We start from the raw sequence: 22173 nt of genomic DNA on the forward strand, positions 1-22173 counted from the left end.
ATTCTGGGAGCTGAAGTCCAAAAGAACTGGAGGACCAAAGTTTGGGAATCATTGTGTGTAGAGTTATTGCTGGTGTGCCTTCAAGTCGTAACTGACTTAAGGCAGCCCTATCATGTTTTGGGGGGAGCAGGATTTCTTCAGAGGAGGGTTGCCATGACCTCCTGCAGCGGTTGAGAAAGTATGACTTGCCCAAGGACACCCTCAGTGGGTTTCATGTTCTTGTGGTGTGCCTTCAAGTTGTTACTGACTTAGGGCAACGTTGTCATGGGGCTTTCTGGGTAAGAGGAGGTTTCCATGGCCTTCCTCTGAAGCCGAGAGACTGTGGCTTGCCCAAGGTGACCAAGTGGGCTTCATAAAGTGTGCTCAAGTCATTGCTGAGCCTAAGGCAAGCCTATCCTGGGGTTTTCTTGGCAAGATTTGGTCAGAAGGAGTTTGCCATGGCCTTCCTCTGAGGCGGAGAGAGTGTGACTTGTCCAAGGTCACCCTCATGGGTGTCATGTTGTTGTGGGTTGCCATCAAGTCATGACCGACCCTAAGGCGATCCTATCATGGGGTTTTGTGGACTAGAAAGGTGAAGGGAGATTTTAGTCTGTTCTGCAAAGTGTTCTGGTCAGCAGTGGCAGCTTGTGGTGGGTCCCTTATCCAAACCATTCCAGGTTTCAGCTAACCTTAAAGCTGCTCTGCATGGAGCTGTTCATGTTTGGGAATAAGATCCAGCACCTTGGACAGTTCCATGAAAACTTGGAGTGAATGCAGTTAGGCTGCATCCACACTGGAGAAATAACCCGGTTTGGCACCGCTTCAACTGCCCTGGCTCAAGGCTATGGAATTCTGGGAGGTGGAGTTTGTTGTGGGCCCAGAGTGGAGCAGAGCTCTTATCACCTCTTAGCTGTCCTTTTGCCAGGCTAAACATACTCAGATCCCTCTTTCCTCATAAGGCATGGTTTCCAGACCCTTCACCATTTTGGTGGCCCTCCTTTGGAATGCTCCAATTTGTCAACATCCTTTTTGAATTGTGGTGTCCAGAATTGGACACAGTATTCCAGGTGAGGCCTGACCAAGGCAGAATAGACTGGCAGAGCTCAAACAGATGAGATGTGGAGGAGATGCTCAAAGGGATGAGGTATATATTCACCACCTGAGTGCTTCCCAATTACTGTTTCTCCAGTTCTAAATGTGGCAGCAAACTAGACTAGATTTTACTCCAACACTGGCAATAGGACAATGTCTGCCACCGAGGACAACCAACCTGAGGGCAACCAACTCTTTTAGGATTCAAAGACGTAGCCGTTCTAGTCTTGAAAATGAGTATATGAAGGGATCTTGTAGATATGAACATTACAATTGGACCATAGCTTCCAGACACCCCAGCTAGCATGGTCACAACTGGCTTTGCTGGTCAGGATGTGTGTGTGATTCTCCGAGTTATAATTCCAAAGGGTAACTTTTTGAGCCCTTGGTTTAGATCAGGGTCAGTTAGATTTAAATAAAAATGCCTTAGGTCCTCCTCCTTTTTGAAGGACACAGTTTTAATTATTTAAATCAAGAGTTTAAATTACTAGTGAGGAAGATTCAATTGTTAGCAGAAATACATTACTGTTTTAATGTTTCATATAATCTTTGTAATATATATTCAGAGATGTGGGTTTCAATAATAAGTACACGCTATTTTGCCTTTTTATCCAGACTCCTCCTCATTCAAATCTCCCCAAATTCTTCCTTTAGTGATCTTCTCTGTTTTTATACTGAGAAATACACAAGAAAGAGGAGAGAAAAACAACATGTATATGACCTTCAGAATAGGAATATCAGATTATCTCCCATCTCCCTTAGATGTTTTAACATAGGTCCAAAACACACTGCAGAAATAATCCAGTTTGAGACCGTTTTAACTGTCAGTGTTAATGAATCCTGGAAACTGTAGTTTATTGTGGCACCAGAGGTCTCTTGATGAAGAAAGATAAATGTCTCACAAAACTACAGTTCCCAGTATTCCCAGGATTGTTGGGGGGAATTAGCTAACACGTTGTAAACTGCTTAGTGACTACTTACTGTAGTTCAATATGAAGGGGTGCAGTAACATAAATGCTATTGCTATTGCTATGGAATATGAGAGGCTTCCCTTCATGTTTCAACAACCATCATTCCAGCCTCAGCAGAAGAGAAGAGCAGTGAGGCCCAGCTATATCGTGCCTTGGCCCAACAGCTGGTTAGAGGCCATTTCTCCATGTTTGAAGAAAACATCACTCCAGGTTCAGAGGGAAAGAACAGCCAGGCACAGCTCTATCATGCCTTACCCCCAATGACTGATGAGAAGCTTTTTCTCCATGTTTGAACAACCATCACTATATCCTCAGAGGGAGAGAAGAACAGCCAGACACAGCTATATCATGCCTTTCCCCCACTGGCTGGTGAGAGGGCCTTTCTCCATGTTCCAATTAACATTGCTCTGGTCTTTGAAGGGAAAAAGAGTGGCCAGCATCTGCTAGGGAAAAAGCAGGATACAAATGAACAAAATACGAATAATGGCCACAAGATCCCACATGGGATACATACAAAAACCCAGGATTTCATTGGGAATCAAGACTAATCACTGCCAATATTCTTCTTACCTCCGAGTCAAGACCATCTATTCATTTCTGATCAATTTCCTTTGTTAACTGCACCAGCCACAGATTTCTGTCTCTTCATTAACTATCCACTGAAGGCAAAAATGCTACTTACCTTGATACAGCTGCCTGGCTTTTAGTTGCATTTGTAGTCATGGCAATTGGGCCACAACAGTTGGGTCCCTGCAAGTTATTTCTGACTTAACGGTGACCCTATCACACGGTTTTCTTGGCAAGATTTCTTCAGAGGAGGTTCTCCTTTGCCTTCCTCTGAGGCTGAGAGAATGTGACTTGCTGAAAGTCACTCAGTGGGTTTCATGGCTGAGCGAGGAATTGAACCCTGGGCTCTGAAGCCAAAGTCCAACCCTCAAACCACTATGCCATGCTGGCTCACCACAACAGTCACAAGGTTATAAATCTAGCCCACCACATCGCTGCCTAAACAGATGGTAATTGACTATGACGGTGATGATGATTATCATGTTGCTGGTGTATTGCCATGTTGTCCTATATACTTTGGGGTGGCAACAGTGTGGCCTTCCAGATGTTGTTGGATGGCAGCTCTCGGGCTATCCTGGCAAGGGCTGCTGGGAGTCAAAGTCCAACCACATCTGGATGGCCACATAATATCCTGTACATACTTAAATATGAGCTCCACTGGGTAGATGGTGGCTAATGCAGAAATGGTTGCAAAGCAGATAGGAAACCCAAAAGAAGGCTGGATCATTGTCATAGTGCTGGGATTTGAACCCTGCACAATGTAATAGAAGCCAGAGATTTCTTTGAGAAATGAATCATGTCAGGCAGCTGTCTTTTTCCCAAAACACATATTTACAAGACACTGGTAGGAAGTGGTAGGTTTTATTTATTTGTGTTTCCCCCCAGGATTCTACAAACATACCCAAGGGGGCTTATAACATAATAAAAGTATTAAAACATTATGTAAAAAACCAGTCACAACTGAGGTTAAGAAGAACAGTCAAATCAAAATCACAAAAGAAACTAACTTCAAGAATGATGAAAAACTACCTAAAATATTCACCGAACAGACATACAACTTAGCAGGCTGACAAAAGGGGAGTTGCAATGTTTTTTAACCTGCCTTTGGCAGGGCAAACTATATAGTGTGTTGGTGTCACCACACATAGGCCTCTGCTCTATGGTACACAGCTGCTGTGTTGTAGCATCTCAGAATATGACCTGAAGAGTTGGCAGATGGGCTTCGTATGGAAATCTAGTGGTTTGGGGCTTTAAAAGGAAAAACCCACACTTGAAATGGAGCTTCTGACAATCAATGACCCAATGCAAGTGATAGAGAATTGCAATTATATTCTTCCCTTCCATCCTCACCCCAGTCAGTAACATGAAAGTCTTGGACTAAAGCAGTGGTTTTCAAAATATGGGATGGGACCTATAGGAGGGAGAGATGCTTAAGGGCTCTTCTTCCCAAATCTTTTCTGTCCTGGAGGAAAGAGATATGCAAGGAGGATGCCCGAAGCCTCTGCCTGAGGGAGGAGGAAGAGAGCTTTATCCTGATTTTAAAAGATGAACATACACAAATGTGTGAACTACAATAAGCAACCCAAACCAAGAAAACATTTTAATTCAAATACTACGTATATAAATGGGTAGCGGGGGTCTGGATATAGATGTAAAGGGGGTTACAATGGCAAAAAAAATCTGAGAACCATAGGACTAAAGAGTAGCTTTCAGACTGATCCTATGTAGACTATACTACAAAAACGTATCCTGGGAGGGACTGTAGTCTGAAGCAATAGAGACCAGCTATAGTTGCTCACTGAAAGACGAAGCTGATACAATAGCCAAAGCTGCTATAGCATACTCCTAGACACCAATAGTATCACCTCCTCTTGGAGTAGGGCTGTATCAGGTACAGGCTGCATATAGGTGTACAGAGGAATGAGGGTCTCACTGAAAAAATGCTGGGTACCTAGATGTACTCCTGAGGTCTAGCTCACTAGTAGCACATCTAGATTCTGTGGAATGTCAATGTATTTACCCACTGAAAATTATTCTACAATCCTTTCACACCTATGATTCCTTCTCTATGGGTTTTTTGACATCTATGGAAGATTCAACTTTGATTGGAGAACTATTTACATTCGTATTGATGGATTCATTTGGCTTTTCCACACGGTGGGTTCTTTCATGTTTACGGAGACTTGTGCTCACACCAAAGCTCTTTCCGCACTGCAAGCACTGATATGGTTTGACTCTTGTGTGAGTTCTTTGATGATTACTAAGGTGTGCTCTGTGGCCAAAGCTCTTTCCGCACTCTGGACATTTATATGGCTTCTCCCCTGTATGAGTTCTTTGATGGGAAGTAAGGTTCGTTTTGTGGCTAAACCACTTGCCACACTCAAGACACTTAAATGGTTTCTCCCCTGTGTGAATTCTTTGGTGCGAGGTGAGATTGGTACTCATACTGAAGCTTTTCCCACATTCCAGGCATTTGTATGGTTTCTCCCCAGTGTGAATGCGCTGGTGTGATGTTAAAGATTTTTTACTGCTCAAGCTTTTCCCACACTCTAGGCACTGGTATGGTTTGGCCCCAGTGTGGATGGCTTGATGTGAAGTAAGGCTGGTGCTCTCACAAAAGCCCTTTCCACACTCTAAGCATTTATAAGGTTTCTCCCCTGTGTGAAGTCGTTGATGTAAAGTAAGAGCGTTAGCCCAACAGAAGCTCTCTCCACACTCCAAACATTTGAACGGTTTCTCTCCAGTGTGGATTCTTTGATGATAACTGAGGTATTTGCTCGTAGTGAAATCCTTTCCACACACCAAACATTTATAGGGTTTTTCTCCTGTGTGAAGTCGCTTATGGTCAGTGAGACTCACAATATGACCAAATCTTTTCCCACACACTGCACACTGATATGGCTTTTCCCCTGTGTGGATCCTTTGATGGTAAGTGAGATTAGTCTTCTGGTGGAAGCTCTTGCCGCACTCCAAGCATTTATGTGGTTTCTCTCCAGTATGGGTTCTTTGATGACACGTGAGATTTGTCTTCTGACTGAAGCACTTTCCACACTCCAAACATTTAAAGGGTTTCTCCCCTGTGTGAGTTCTTTGATGGACACTGAGGGCTTTGCTAGTACGGAAGCCCTTGCCACACTCGGAACATTTAAATGGTTTCTCATCTGTATGGATTCGTTGATGGAAGCGGAGGTTTCTGCTAGTGCGGAAGCACTTCCCACAGACCGGACATTTATATGGTTTTTCACCCGTGTGGATTCTTTGATGTGAAGTCAGGCTGGGGCGCTCACGGAAGCTCTTTCCACATTCCAAGCAGGTAAATCGTTTTGTTACTGTGTGAATAATTTGAACATACAGTTAAGTCATCCAGCTCAGCACAAGTTATTTTCATACTCCCAACTGTTTAAATGAATTCTCCCCCTGTGTGAACACTCCTGGAAAATTAGCTACAGCGCGCCCGCGCCATACGCGGCCTTGAGCATATGCGCTCAAGCCGCGGGGCGCGCATGGGGCGGAAGGGGTGGCGCGTCCCATTCAATTGAATGGGCGCGCGCGCCCGTTGCGCCCCGCACGCTCCTGTGCCGCCGCGCCGCCACGCATGAGCCCCATTGTTTCCAATGGGGCTCGAGCACAGGCGGAATTCGCCTTACGCGGCGGGATCTGGAACGGATCCCCCGCGTAAGGCGAGGACGGACTGTATTTTCCTTTCTGAGGCTCATTCTACACTGAGAACAGAGAGACTGCTGGTAAATTGCCCAAGAGAACAGAAAACCTGATATTAGTTGTTGCAAATGACAAAATGAAAACAAAAGGAGAGGACAGCATTTTTCTACATACAAAAATAGAGGCTCTTAACTGAACCAACACTGCGTAGTACAATTGACCCTCCATACCCACAGTTTCTGAATCCACAGATTCAACCATCCATAGCTTGAAAATATTTTTTAAACATTCCAAGAATCAAACCTTGATTTTGTCATTTTATATAAGGGACACTGTATATAAAAAAACTTGAGCATCCATGGATTTTGGTGTCCATGGGGTGGTCCTGGAACCAAATGCTAATGGATACCAAGGGTCCATTATCAGACTGAAATCAACTCCCACCATGAAGGTCTTTGGATCAGAGCTTGGAAAACACTGACTGAAAGAGAGTTGTATGGTGGGCCCTTGGTATCTGCCGAGGGCATCCATGAATGCTGAAATCCCATTATATATAATAGTGTAGTAAAATGGTGTCCCTTATATAAAATGGCAAATCAAGATTTGCTTTCGGGAATTTATGTTTTTGAATATTTTCAGGCTGTGGATGATTGAATCCACAGATAAGCAGGGCCAACTGTAGTCCAAAAAAAGTAATGTTTCTAAGCTCGGCTTTGGGAGTCTTCAAGCTCTTCATCCTCCTTCATACCTTCTCTCAACAGACTATTGTGCACTTACATTAATCCCACACATGTTACCTTGAACACAGAAGAATCAAACATATAAGAAGGGGGGGGGCGCTTCATTCTATGTCATGGTCCCATTAGGCCTCAAGATTGGGGAAGAACAATCAGGAAAGCATTGGTTGGCTGACAGTTTGCATGAAAAGGTTAATCTACCTCTGGCTTGGAGCTATCCAAGGTGTTGAAATTATCGGCGTAGAGTTTGTCTATCTATTATGCTGATCCAATTTAGGGGATAGAACTCAGCAGCTTGGATAGCTCCTTTAAAGTCTGAACTAAGAGTACAGTCAGCCCTCCATGTTTGCGGCTTTGACTTTTGTGGATATGATTATTTGCGGATTTGATTAACATGTTCATTGTAGGAATCACTAGGTCCTCTAGACAAATTCTGTGGGATGTTGATCACAGAGATGAACTGGAGGACCTAGAGATTCCTAGAGAAAACATTCTACAAAAGTGTGCTTATTATCACAATATTTGAGCAGTTTCAAAGGGAATATAGTTGGCCCCCCACATTTGGAGCTTTGTCTTTTGAGGCTTTGATTATGTGTGACTTTGATTAACATGTTATCTCTAGGAATCTCTAGGTCAGAGATTCCCAACCTGTGCTCCATGGAGCCCTTTGGGCTCCATGAGTCAAAGAGGTTGGGAACCCCTGCTCTAGGTCATCTAATGCAAGAAGTTGACCATAAAGTTGCATTGGGGAACCTAGACGTTCTTAGAGAAAACATTTCTCTAGGCATTTACAAGTCCTCCAGCATGATTCTATGGACAAATTCTGGCAGATGTTGACCATAGGGTTCTGCTGGAGGACCCAGAGAGGTAAAAAAGTAATGTTTGTTTATTTGTGGTTTTTCCGCTTTGCTCCTAACCCCAGTGAATGTGGAGGGCTAACTGTAGATTCAAAGCCCACCCTGCAACATGGAAGCCCCATGTCAAAGAAGGTCCTCGTACCATGACTGGACAGGGAAGAAAAAGGGCAGATTGGTCCCCTATGTCCTGCATGCTGCTCCTGGACAGATCCCCCTTTCTCTGTTCCTGCTTAATCCTCAGCTTGAATCAGCTTGGCTCTTCTGGACCAATTTGATTAATCAGGAAGTGAATCAGGGTGGGAAGATAGGCATCTCACCTTTCAGCTAAAAACTGAGATGGGGTGAGCTGGCGGGGGGAGAGGTACAGAGATATTTAGGATAAAAACACTGCTCCAGGAAGCATTGGAGGATATGCTGTGTATCATTTTTTGACAATAAGAAAAATGCTGGGATGTAGTGAGTCTATCAGGCTGACTGGGTTTTAGAATTGTTGCAAGCAACATGACCGAACATTAACAGCTATTCAGTGACCTAGTGGGGGTAACATCAGGGCAAGTATCTCCTGATATTTTTGCCCATTAATTTGTTTGGCAGTTCGAGGCTGGGAAAAGAGAGGAATACTGAGAATATACTGGAGAAGTGAATTTTCCACTGTTGCTAATCTGCACAGACAATTCTCATAGCTTTGGTAGGAGGGAGATGGGTTATGTTTGCATACTTGATTCTGCACATCAATCTTCCTTCAGCCTTTCCTGGGGGTGACGAGACCCTTTATACTTTCAAGACAGAGGTGAAGTCATTGGAACTTACCAACACACCTATACTAATACAACTGTTGAGGGCATGGCCCTTTAGACTTGTCATTCCCCACCGTTTTGGAGTTTCAATGGATGGGAAAGGCCTTAATAGAACATGTAAGAGCAAATAATTTCTGCTCACTGGATACTCATGTTTAGGTTGTCAGTCAAGGATTGAGTGAACCTTACCCACTGGGGCCACAGTCTCAGAACGCTCCTCTGTGACTTTCTTTTGGCCTTCTTCATCTTCTGTTTGTGTCTCTTGCTTCATGAGGGGCTCTAGATGACTGGAGATACCAGGCTCTGAAAAACCAAGAAGACATTCTTTCAATGGGCTCTTTGAGGCAGGACAATCATATTCCAGGAAGTGACTAGACCTTCTCCCATAGGAAAAGGAAACTTACTGTTATTGTGTGCCTTTGTTCCTGACTTATGACAACACTATTGTGGGGTTTTCTTGGCAATGTTCAAACCTTGATCTCCCAGAGTTGTGGCCCAGCACCCGAACCACTACATCACATTGAGGAACCTTAAGCAGAAAAAGAGTAATGTATGCCAGCATGACCTTGGTGGTTGCTCTCAGGCTCCGAGAGGTCCTTCAGAGAGAGAATCAAGTGCCTCCTCCATTGCTGTACATTTGTTAACAGGTAAGGATTCAACAGGTCTTTGGGAATTGTTTCTACATGAAAAAGGATTTTCTAAGTCTGTTGTACTATTTTTATCCCTTGCACTTTAATAGAAATATTTTGGATGGTTTTAATACTATAAGACATTAGAATGCCCTTTTTGCATTTCCCATTCTTGCTGTTGACAACAACAAAAAAGGTCTGTTGTCTCCTGCTGTTGTTGTGTGCCTTGAAATCATTTCCAAATTATGGTGACCCAAAGGGGTTTTCTTGGCAAGGTTTTTTTTTTTTTTGCTTGTTTGTTTTTTACATTGATTTTTACATGTATTTCTTTTTATCTTCCAAGCTGCCTAGAACCCTAACTTTGGGAAATGGGCAGGAAGTAAATATAATAATGAATTGCCATCCAGTCCAACACAAACCATTGCAATGCAATGCAATACAATACATACTGAATCTACAGACTAATACGGCTATATCTTTGAAGTCTAAATCAGATTTTTAGTCCTCACTCGAACAGACTACTGAATCAATGGGAATGTATTAAGTCAACACTTAGGCAAGCCCCATTGAGTCAATGGATCCACTTTAGTTGGGACTAACAATTAGATTTAAGCCGTCATATCAAACAGTACACAACTCACTACTTCCGTGGGTAATGTGGTGTTCACGCTGGTGTGAAACTTTGGCCTCTGTCCTGCCAATTCTCACACAGTTTAGCAAAAAGGCAAGGTTCCTTAAAACCAGTGGTCCCCAAACGGTGCTCTTTAAGAGATCTTGAACTTCAGCTCCCAGAATCCCAGACTACTGACCAACATGGTTTGAATGTTAGACTATGACTCTGGAGACCAGGGTTCAATTCCCTGCTCGACAAGTGACACTCTCTCAGCCTCAGAGGAAGGCAATGGCAAACATCCTCTGACCAAATCTTGCCAGGGAAATCCCAAAATAGGTTCACCTTCGGGTTGTCATAAGCTGAAAGAAACTCGAAAGTGCATAACTACTACAAGAACAACAATAGCAGCTTTAAAATGGGAGAGGAGGTTGGACTATATGATCTCCCAGACCCCTTCCAATTCAGCTTCACTTGCAGAGAGGCATAGATTTCATGCAAGTGGCAGCTGATGACTTCCATGTCAGTAGGATAGTGAACTCATTCCATGTTTTAGCCTGAACTATAAAAGCATTATCCAAGAAAGGTGCTGAGCCTATTTTTGGAAAGCGAAGGAAGGCTCAGCAATTTGGCTAGTGCCTTTGGAATTCAGACTAGAATCCAGAGTGGATTCAATGCCTGTTGAAAGGTGAACCACCATCTGCTGACTCCATGTTTTTTGTTTGTTTGGTTTATCATTTGAAAATATAGCACTTGTAAACAGTTTATTTCTCAACCAACAGCAAAAAGAGGAGCCTACCTGCTGAGCTGGTCATCCCAGAATTCTCTTCGTTGGCCTCCTTTGGGTCTTCCTCGTCCATCTTTGGTTTGTGTTCCAAACAGGGAGAAAAGCCTTCAAACGGAGCAAGCCCTGAAAAAACCAACAAAGGCCTGTTACAGACTGCCAAAATAAAGCTGCTTCGGGTCTCTTTGGAGGTATGCTGTTTAAATGATGCATGCATCCTAAGAGTCTCAAAGCTGCACTCCTATGCTTAGGAATGGAGTGTGACTTTGGCGCGACCTCCAGACTCTTAGGACCCATGCATCATTTAAAGAGCATACCTCCAAAGAGACCCGAAGCAGCTTTATTTTGGCAGTCTGTAACAGGCCAAAGTCTTCGGTGAATAAGTAGCAATTCCAACTCTTAAGATGGGATGAAGCTTAGTGGAGGCTGGTAGAGTCAGTGTTAGAGGAACAGGGAATCCACTCTGGTCAGAATTCAGACTTCAGAGGAAATGTCTAAGGTGCTGAACCCCATTTCTTTTAATGAAGTTCAGCATTTTGGATAGCATCGATAAGGTATAGCGGGAGAAAATGGTAAGCCACTATGAGAAACCAGTAAGAAGAACCAGTTTGGAAATGTCATACCAATAGAATAGAACAGAAAATAGACACTTGTTTCTGCCTGCCCTTTCCTACAGTTTTTCAGTGTCGCAAGCAACCCTGGTAATGTCAGCTTTACAAGAAATGAAAAGAATGGAACGCAGAAAGTATAGAATCATAGAGTTGGAAGAGACCTCAAGAGCCATGCAGTCCAGCCCTCTGCCGTGCAGGAACTCACAATCAAAGCATCCTTGAGAAATGGCCATCCAGCCTCTGCTTAAAGACCTCCAAAGGAGACTCCACCACTCTCTGAGGGAGTGTGTTCCGCTGTCAAAGAGCTCTTACTGTCAGGAAGTTCCTCCTCATGTTCAGGTGGAAACTCTTTTCCTGTAGTTTGAATCTATTGCTCCACGTCCTATTCTCTGGAGCATCTGAAAACAACTTCCACAATCAAACAGCCTTATCCCATAACAACCTTAACACCATCATCACGCCCCCCCCCCCAAAAAAAAAAAGCTATCCCAAAAGATTTTCCAGGTCTAGGGAGATTTACCCAACAGATACAAGCTTACTTTATACTGCACCTTCCACTACACCCACACAGCACAGCTGTTGGCCTTGCCTTTTAGCTGAGCCCTGTTCAACTCTTCTTATGACTGTTCATGCTGTACCCCATCAGAGATTGAACTGAAAGCTGGAAAGCAGTTATATAGAACTATGCACTTCTAGCTCTGCCCCCAAGCAGATGACTCAAGCCCCACCCCCTTAGACTATCTAGGGGTAGCTGTGTTGGCCATATAGCAAATCCAATAACATCCAAACAATGATACCTTTATTGGACAAGCAAAATGCACAATTAGATGTTGCAAGCTTTCAAAGTCACACTGGCTTCTTCATCAGTCATGCAGGAGAAAGAAATTGAAGATGTTAGTCCTAGGCCTGCATTTTCTGTTTCTGGCCTTAGTTCAGATGGTAGGGAGGGCTATCTGCAGGCTGGCACCAACCCCTTTGGCCATATGTGGTCACTGATAGATTTTCAAAGTTAAGGAAATTCAATGTCCATTTGCAATTCAAGGAAGATGTTTCCTTGGAATCCAGCATGTCTCCTTGTTTTGTGAAGCCACAAGCTCCTATGTAGGTAGAGAAGGGGGTGTAGAGGTAAAGCATGCCCATCAGTGCTAATATTAGAAAAAAAGTTTTACCTTTGTTGGAGGCTTTGTTTTTCTTTCTTTAAAATCTTCCCTGTGACTGCATGGTCAAAGGAGGAGGTGCCAGCCTAACATCTTCAATTTCTTTCTCCTGTTTGCCTGTGACAACAACAACAACAACTCCTACTCCTACTATACTATTACTACTTAGAAGGCTGCAGGCTGCCTACCCAGTCAATTTTAAATTATGGCTTTTTAAATGTATATGTACTCTTATGAGTGTATTTTAATGATTTTATAGTGTTGTATTTTAACTGTGGGTTTATGTGTTTTTAATTGTTTGTATTTTAATATGTTGTACCCTGCCTTGAGCCTTGAGGAGGGGTGGGAAAGAAACAACAACAACAACAACAATAAATCATTGGGTGCACTGTCTTTGGATTTACTTAATTTATATGCTGCCTTTCTCCCAGAGTGGGACTCGAGGCGGCTCACAGAAGGGAGTCAATTAAAACCTACCAGTGCACTTTTAAACAAGTAAGATAATCACAATTAAAATAATATAAAATTATTTTAAAACATACAATTTAAAAAAAAATAACCAAAGCACACGCTCCAATAAAAAAAGGTTTCTGGGAAGAGGCTAGCCTAGCCTAGCCTAGATGGGAGCAGCCACTGGATGCAAGGATTGTTATCTCAGATGGCAGATGAAGTCACCCACATTCTTGAATGGGCAGGAAGATTGCCAAGGTGGGCAAGTCACATGCTCTCAGCCTCAGAGGATGGTAATGGAAAATCCTCTTGAAGAAATTTGCAGAGAAAACCCCATGATAGGGTCACTTGAGGGGCACCATAAATTGGGAACGGCTTGAAGGCACACAACACACAGATATACAAAAGGTACAGACAGAGACAATTACGTTAACACTGATTGTTTTAACAAATCGTCCCATCAATGGGCAGTTCATAAAACATTAAAGAGAACTAACTGTTTTGTAAGTTTGCTTATCTGTTCTTCAACAGTGATTTGTGCACTGGTGGTGGGAGACTGGTCTACAGGACCTCTGGTTATCTTCAAACTCTAACTATTCCATTAGTTCCCTAACCATGCACACAGAAATAGCTGTCAAGCTAAGCAACTTCCCATGCCACTGATGAAATGGGCTGAAGCCTGCAAAAGCATCTGGCAGCTTAATGGTTGGTTTTTAAGGTACTACTAGCTTCTTCACCGACAGCCAGCGTGGTATAGTGGTTTGAGTCTGGAGACCACGGTTCAAAGCCCAGCTTGGGCCATGAAACTCAGTGGGTGACCTTGGGCAAGTCACACTCTCTCAGCCTCAGGGAAAGGCCATGGCAAACCTTCTCTAAATAAATCTTGCTAAGAAACCCCCCTTATGGTCTCCATAAGTCAGGAACAACTTGAAGGCACACCGCCACCACAACAACAGCAGCTTCTTCGTTGGCTGTGGTGTAACAAGCCAACATGATTATCCCCTGGATAGCAATAATATAAGTATTCCTCAGTCTCCCAAGATACAAGGAAGTCAAGGACAAGGCTTATCTGGATTGGGTCTCCTCTGTAGGATGGATTGCTGGAATTTTTACATGCTACTCCAATCTTTTGAGTTGATACACACACACACACATACACACACACACACAGAGAGAGAGAGAGAGAGAGAGAGAGAGAGAGAGTGTATGTATACACACACATACAGTTCGAGAGCTATATTGGACCTAGAAGGAGTCAATAAACATAGTACTTTATTCAAAGACTTTATTGATGTGCTAGTCTGAAAAATTAGTGTGCAAAGGGATCTTGCAGCCCGTTTGAGACTAACTAAAAGAAAGAAGCTGTAGCATGAGTTTTTGTAGACTTGAGGCTACTTCTGAGGAAGTAGGAAAGCTCATGCTACCAAATTCTATCAGTTAGTCTCAAAGGGGCTGCAAGACCCCTTTGCATATGGTACTTTATATAGGAGCAAATTGTCTAAACCTGCATTTGATCACCTGAGTATCCTCCACACTGCCAAACATGAGATTTTTCTAAAGCTTAAACCTCCCTTCCTGTCTTTTTCCATCTTTGTTCCTTTTGGGGCACTGGGGGCTGTTCCCTTTGTTCATTTGAGAGGGCAGAGAAAGAGCTAATTTACATCATAAACATCAGGCTCAGACTCCCATTGGTCCCCCCAGCCCCCTTCCATCCCATTTGGACCTAAAACATTTCCTTATTGGCAGAGCTTGGGAAGTTACCTTTTTAAAATGGATAATAGCTTCCAGAAAACTAAAAGCAGGCTTGGACACAGAAGAATGAGGAGTGAAAATAAGAGGAAAGCACATCAACAATCTTAAAAATGAGTGCTGAGAAGACCATGGACAGCCAAAAAGACAACCCAGGATGACTAATTCAAAGATATAGCCATGTAAGTCTGTAGAATCAGTACACAGAGAGATCTTGTAGCACCTTTGACACTAACTGAAAGAAAGAAATTGGCAGCATGAGCTTTCGTAGACTTCAGTTTACTTCCTCAGATGAATTGAAGAGGTAGACTGAAGTCTACGAAAGCTCATGCTGCCAATTTCTTTCTTTGTTAGCCTCAAAGGTGCTACAAGATCTCTCTATGTTCAAGATGACTAAATTGAGGCTGGCATACTTTGATCACATCATGAGAAGGCACACTTGTTGCAAAAAAACAAACAATAATGCTAGGAGAGGTGGAGGGAAGCTCTCACATCCATACATGGTGATGGGAAATAAAATTACTTGCATTATTCTAACACAATTCACAACCATACATAGAAATAGGAAGTAATGATGGTATGGACAATCCTAATTTTAATACTCAATGGCATACCTTGACACTTCTATTCTGCTTTGGCCAGACCTCACTTTGGAATACAGTGTCCAGCTTTGGGCACCGCAATTCAAGAAAGATGTGGGCAAACTGGAATGTGTCTACACTGTATATAATAGGACTTGAGCACCTATGGATTTTGATATTCATAGGGGTGTGTGTGGTTGTTCCTGGATCCAAACCCCAGCAGATACTAAGGGCTCACTTGATAACAAAGAAGTCTGTTTTCTGGTGCTGCAGAGACTAGGACACAGACCAATAGATTCAAACTACCAGAAAAGAGATTCCACCTAAACCTTAGGAAGAACATCCTGACAGCAAGATCTATTCAGCAGTTGAAAATTCTGCCTTGAAGTTTAGTGGAATCTCCTTCTCTGTAGGTTTTCAAACAGAAGCTAGATTGCTATCTGTCGAGGATGTTTGGGTGTTGGACTGGGTGGCCCTTGAGTTCTCTGTCAGTACTATGATTCTTTGATTCTATATATTCCAACATCAAAAGATGGCATTTTGTATTAGATTTGGGTTTTGCTTTTTTAAACTGGGCTGCTCTCCATGGTAGGGTGTGCATGTGCTGGTGCCTTGAAACAACAAAATGCATGTGTGTGTATGTGTGGGAGAGATTCATTGCCTGAGCTCACCTCCCTCCATGAGCCTCTCAGTACTCAAGGCACCAGATGCTGGCTGACTGTGGAAGCTAAGCAGGATCAATGCTAGTTAGTCCTTGGATGGGAGGCCGCCAATACATCCCAGCTACTGCAGACTCAATTTCAGAGGAACGTCTTAGGTTTCCTTGTCTAAGTAAACCTGTGCATATTTCTGGGGTCACTATACAGGTGACCTGGAAGGCAGGCAGGCAGGTGGACACCCACCCACCCACCCTTCCACAGGCTTTCCTGCCTTGCATTTCTCTCCGCCCTCCCACTCTCTTTTCTTTGCAGTTCTGTGACTTCCTTCAGCCAAAATGCTCAGGGAGCTGATGGAGGGGGAGAAACTCACCAGGTCCTGCAGCCTTGAGGAAACAAAGGGCACCACCACTCCCTCCTCTCCCGGCCCCACAGAAAGGGGGCAGGGGCTGCTCAGAAGCAGGCTGCTCAGCTGTGGGGAAGGAAGCAGAAAGCCACCTCCCTGCATCTGCTGCAGATGTCCTTCCTCTCTCAGAGCCCACCTCCTTTGATTCACGTCATCCAGCCTTCTCCCCCCCAAATCTGTCCCTCTCCAGGTGTGTGTGTGCATGGGATCACAGGTCCTATTATCCCCCACCTGCAGCATCACTCCAAATCTCTCCCATTCCTCATCCCTGCATCAAGATGACCTTGAGAGGCACTGAACTATACCTACTACATGCATTGAACTACACCGCCCATAATTCTTCAGCCATCACCATGCCCCCATAATTCCTCAGCCACTCTACTGGGGCTAATGGGAGTTGGAGTCCTACCTGAGGCTGATGAGAGATGGAGTCCAAGGTTGGGAGGACAAAGCATTAGAGGAAGACGGATTCCATCGATCCGAAGACCAAGCAGTCAAGTGCAGAGCTGAAAGGAAACACAACAAGGTCAACCCAGGAAGAACTGGACTACATTTCCCATACTTCCTCTGCTTACTCTGGGGAGGGTGGAGATTTGGGTTCAAAACATGGCCAAAGGTGATAGGATGGGAGGGGTGAGGTGGGAGGGAGAAGGCTGAGTTAACTCTTAGAAGACCAGAGCTTGGAAAAATTCCTTTTTTGTGATGACAGCTTACAGAATCCACAGGAGAAATCTGTGTTTAGGAATGAAAAGAGGCAATCCGGTGCTATGGTGACATCTATTGGTGAGTAAATGCAAAAAAGAAATTAAGTAGGCAGTGTAAGCTGGATGTAACATGAAGCCAGAGCTTGGGAAAGGTACTTTTGTAGAGTACAACATTCTATGAAAGAAATCTCTTATCTTTAGGAATCAAACCCTGCAATCCCACATATTGTTTACTGACTTTAACTACTCTACTTCGGAGTAAGTATGAAGAAATTAATTAGTAAAAGCAGTAACATGAAGCCAGATTTTGGAAAAGTTACTTGGATTTTGGATGACAGTTCCCAGAATCTCCAGCAGCCAACAAGTTACCTTTTTGGACCATAGCTCCCGAAATCCCTCAACCGAGTAGGTCAGTGGATTCTGACAGTTGTGGTCCAAAAACTACCTTTCCCAAGTTCTGAATGGAGACCACCTGCTGCTTTCCGCAGCATTTTGGTCCTCCTCTCACCAGGGTAAAAGAAAAAAAATCTGGGATCCCAACTATATTCTGCCTTAACAGAACCTCATGCCATGTCTGAACCCACAAGTTGAACTGCTCTGTTGTTGTTAGCTGTGAACAAAACTTAGTGTCATCATAAGTCAGAAACAACTTGAACGTGCACAGCAACAAGAACGCATTGTATTAGCTATATATATGAAAATATTAAAGCTAATTAAACTTTGCCATATCCTGACTTGGCTTACTTCATTAGTTTCAGTTACTTTGTAGGTCTGTCAAATATGTTTTAATTGATACTGTAAGCCAATTTGGGTTGGGATAGAAAACAAACAAACAAACAAACGGCTGCAAATGAATACTTTCCCCAAACCTAAATCAATGAGACACTCCATTTCTCATTGCCTCTTTAAAATGTATGGAGTTTATCACACGGGAGGGAATCAGCCAAATCCCGTGCAGAAATGGGATTTAAATCCACCAAAGCGGGATCTTTTTCAGATGCATTGAGCATTCATCAGAAATTAACCCACACAGAAAGTGGACAAATTCCTCAAAAGCAGAATCGTTTTCAGACACATCGACAGCATTGAGCTTTAATCCAACATTGGCCTGCACAGAAAGTGGACAAAATTGGCCACTTTTTACGTTTGGGATTTTCCCAGGTTAATGCCGGATTAATACTCACTGCCCCCGATGTGTCTGAAAACAATCCCACTTTTATGGGATATTTAAATCCAGTTTCTGCACGAGATTTGGGCACTTAGGCACGTTACAGACTGCCCTAAAGAGGGCGGTCTGCTGCCGCCATCATTAGCTACGCCGAGAAGGCCCAGCGGCCAGACCGCAAGGCTTCCCGGTGCAGCTAAAAAGGAGAGCCAAAATGGCGCTCCTTTTTGGCCCCTGGAAGTGGTGCCGTGAGGCATGAGGCGCGCACTTGAGGAGTCACTTCAGGCACACCACGTCTGGACGCTGTGCGTCCGAGACGTCAAAATGGCGGCCCCCGTGTGGACGGGGGCCGCCATTTAGTATGCGCTCTGCGCGTACTAGGGTCAGGGGCCGTGAAGAAGCTAAGACCCTTCCTAACCCTAGCATGCCCCTTTCTAACCCTAGTATGCGCAGAGCGCATACTTTGTGCGCGTTTGTAACGCGCCTTAGTATCCCATATGATAAACTCCTTTGAAAAGTTTGTTGTCAGAAGTAGTAGCTTAGAACATTTTGCATTACGGGCACTCACAGTCATCAGAACGTTTCTAGAAAATCAGGGTACAAATTCCCAATCTCCAGAACTTCACTTATGGAATGCGAGGGCTGTCCATCTCCAAGTCTGACCTACAGTTGTAAGCAACAAAATAGACCAGGTAACTTTAAAGCTTTATTCTCCTACATTTTTCAGTACATGCTCATGAACCATCTCCCCGGCATCATTTTCTTTTGCCAGTCCACACACAGTGCTAGGAGAGGCGACCTGTGTCATCTATTCATTCACAAGATACAATGGCACCAATATTCCCAGAAGTCCTGCCCTGGACAGACACTGGTCATTTCACTTCAGGGATTGTAGATTTATAAAGTAATTTTTTCAAACACCCCTTTATTCTAAAACAAAGGCTAGGATAGAGGGATGGCTGGTTTAATGCTTGGCTTAAAGCAAATGTCTTAAAAAAACACCCCTAGGATTTTAATTGATTATTCTTTTTTAAAAAAGGTCTGGATATTATTACTACAGTGGGACCATGGTATCAGCTGGGGTTTAGTTCCAGGACCACCACCACCCTGGATACCAAAATTGGTGAACGTTCAAGTCACATTCAATGCAATGGCATAGTGAAATGGTGTCTCTTACATAAAATGGCAAAATCAAGGTCTGCTTTTGGGGATTTATATATTTTAAAAATATTTTCAAGCCAGGGATAAAAAGTTTGTGGATATGGAGGGATGACTATATTTTCCAGCCCTCTTACTGGAACGGCAATGACTGTTTGCATTTAAACATTTTAATCTTAACAGCTTATTAGCAGCTGTTCTTTGTATCCAGTGCCAGTTGCTTCTTTTTAATTAACTTATTTTATAGCGTAAGAAGTGCCATTCAGAAACAAATCCTTGCATCGATGTAAATTCAACCAAAACAACCTCCTTTAAAGGAGCACATTTTAAAGAACAATTATTATTTATGTTAGTGGCCATAACATCAGAACTGTGTTTTGCGACTACATTTTCTGATTTAGTCCTATACTGGTGTAATCCTATACATTAATGGGGAAGGGGAGAGACCTGGTTTAAACTGACATAACCAGTTTAAACAAACAAAAAAAAAATCCCCAATAAAACTGTCCCCCCCCCACCCCTGTTTGACAGTGAAATAGGCTACCTCAGCATATGGTAGTCTCCTTCTTTGGAGGTTTTTAAATAGAGGGTGGATGTCATCTGTCATTTGCTCTTCTCAAACAGTGCTTCTGGGACTGGCTTTCCAAGTACAGTACACTCTACAATAGGGCTGGGCAACTGCAAGGAGGGCAGGGACTATTCTCACCCTGTTGCTGTGTACCTTCAAGTTATTTTCTGACTTATGGCAAGACTAAGGCTATCACAGGGTTTGCTGGGGCTGAGAACGTGATTCACCAGAAATCACTCAGTGGGTTTCCATGGCTAAATGGGGAATTGGCTCACCCTGTGTCGTGTATTGTGTGCCTTCAAGTTGTTTCTAACTTATGGCGACCCTAAGGCAACCCTATCATGGGTTTTTTCTTGGCAAGATATGTTCAGAAGGGGTTTACCATTGCCATCCTCTGAGGCTGAGTGTGACTTGCCTAAGGTTACCCAATGGGTGTCCATGACTGAGGCGGGATTCGAACCCTTCCCCTCCCCCGAGTCCTAGTCGAGCGCTCAAGCCACTATACCACAGTGTGTGTGTGTGTGTGTGTGTGTGTGTTGCCTCACCCTACCCCAATGTAATCCGATGAACTATACTAACATTCCCAGTCTGATATAGAATAATTTCTATTTTAATTTTTGGACAATTTCCCCATGTTTTCATCTTTGAGGGGAACATGGGCTTGTTGGGAGGGCTTGTTTTGTTGTTAAAGCAGGCCTTGGCTATTTGGATATGAAAACTATTTTGGGTCTGACCTGAACTGTAACTGCGTCTGGGCACCACCGTTCAAGAGGGATACTGACAAGCTGGAGGATCTTAAGATCAAAGAGACCCAAATAATCAAAGGTCTAGAATTCAAGATGGGCAATGGAACAGGGAACTGGGTACATTTAGCCTGATCAGGAACCATAGACTTGGAAAAGATCTCAATGGCCATCCAGTCCAACACCCTGCCATGCACAAAGACACGAGGAAAGCACTTCTGACAGATGGCCATCCAGCCTCTGTTTAAAAACCTCCAAAGGAGGAGGAGACTCCACCTTAGTTGTGATGGGGTAGCCATCTTGAAATATCTGAAAGCAAGTCATGTAGAAGATAGTGTGAGCTCGTTTTCTGCTAGGACATAAATTAATGGGTTCAAATGGCAAGAATCATAGAGCTCCGGAGAACAGGACCTGGAACAATGGATGCAAGCTACAGGAAGAGATTCCACCTCAACATTAGGAGGAACTTCCTGACAGTAAGGGCTGTTTGACATTGGAACACACTCCCTCAGAGGATGATGGGAGTCTTCTTCCTTGCAGGTCTTTAAACAGAGGCTGGATGCCTCTGTTGGGGATGCTTTGATTGTGAGTTCCTGCATGGCAGAATGGGGTTGGACTGGATGGCCCTTGAGGTCTCTTCCAACTCTATGAAAATCTATGATCCTAGCCCTACCACCCTTTTTCTGCTGGATTGGGGCCAGGGCAGCCTCACCGGCAGCCCTGTGGCCCCAATCTGGTGTTTTTCCAGGTCAAAGAGAAGCGGCAAAATGGAGTGCGGCCTGGAAAAGGGGTTTCTATGGGCTTCATGCCACTGTACACTCATGGGCGGCCCCTTTCTCCTCAGGATCATTCCTGCGGCTGTGTGGTTGCTGTGGGAACGATCCTCTCCAAAACGGAGCTCCTTTTCACGCCGCAGCCAGGCCGCTGTGGAGATATCATGCCTGTGCCATGCCGTTTGGATGCGGCACGTGCATGATATCACGGTGGCGCCTGTGTGGATGGGACGCTGCCATGATGCTGTCGCCAGCATGTTTTAGGGTTAGGTATTGTGTGGTTGGTGCGTGGTCCCTAACCCTTAAATTGCTGCAGCCACGTCCGTTTTTTGCCTGTCTGTCTCGGGCCTATGATTCTATGAAAAAATGAGACTCCATCACTTTCTGAGGTAGCATGTTCCATAGTTGAACAGCTCTTATGATCAGAAAGTTCTTCTTAATGTTTAGGTGGAATCTCTTTTCCTGTAGCTTAAATCCACTGCTCCGTGTCTGATTCTCAGGAGCAGCAGAAAACAAGCTTGCTCCATCCCCAACTGATGGACTGAATGAACATGATTCTATGATACTTAAGATGGAGGAAATCTACAATGGAGCAAATATCTAAAGAAGATATTCCACCCAGACATCAAGAAGAACTTTCTAACAGTGGAATACGCTGCCTCAGAGTGTGGTGGAGTCTCCCTTTTTGGAGGTTTTTAAGCAGACGCTGGGTGGGCATCTATTGGGGGGTGCTTACATTGTGACTTGCTGCACAGCAGGTCATTGAACT

At 43.9% G+C, this 22173-nt stretch overlaps 1 protein-coding gene across 1 annotated transcript in view; it reads right to left on the bottom strand.

Moving 5' to 3' along the window:
• Nucleotides 1-2383: 2383 nt before the first annotated feature.
• Nucleotides 2384-22173, bottom strand: part of LOC149320586 (uncharacterized) — a 31207-nt gene continuing 11417 nt past the window's right edge. The window contains exons 6-7 of the mRNA XM_089500033.1: nt 4731-5872; nt 2384-2482 (exon numbers count right to left, since the gene is read on the bottom strand). Coding sequence (XP_089356159.1) covers nt 2384-2482; nt 4731-5872 — 1241 coding nt within the window. The remainder of the gene's footprint in view (nt 2483-4730; nt 5873-22173) is intronic.

The sequence above is a fragment of the Sceloporus occidentalis genome, unplaced genomic scaffold (assembly GCF_023333645.1).
Source record: "Sceloporus occidentalis isolate IW3139 unplaced genomic scaffold, rSceOcc1.0.p SCAF_1, whole genome shotgun sequence".
NCBI classification, from domain to species: domain Eukaryota; kingdom Metazoa; phylum Chordata; class Lepidosauria; order Squamata; family Phrynosomatidae; genus Sceloporus; species Sceloporus occidentalis.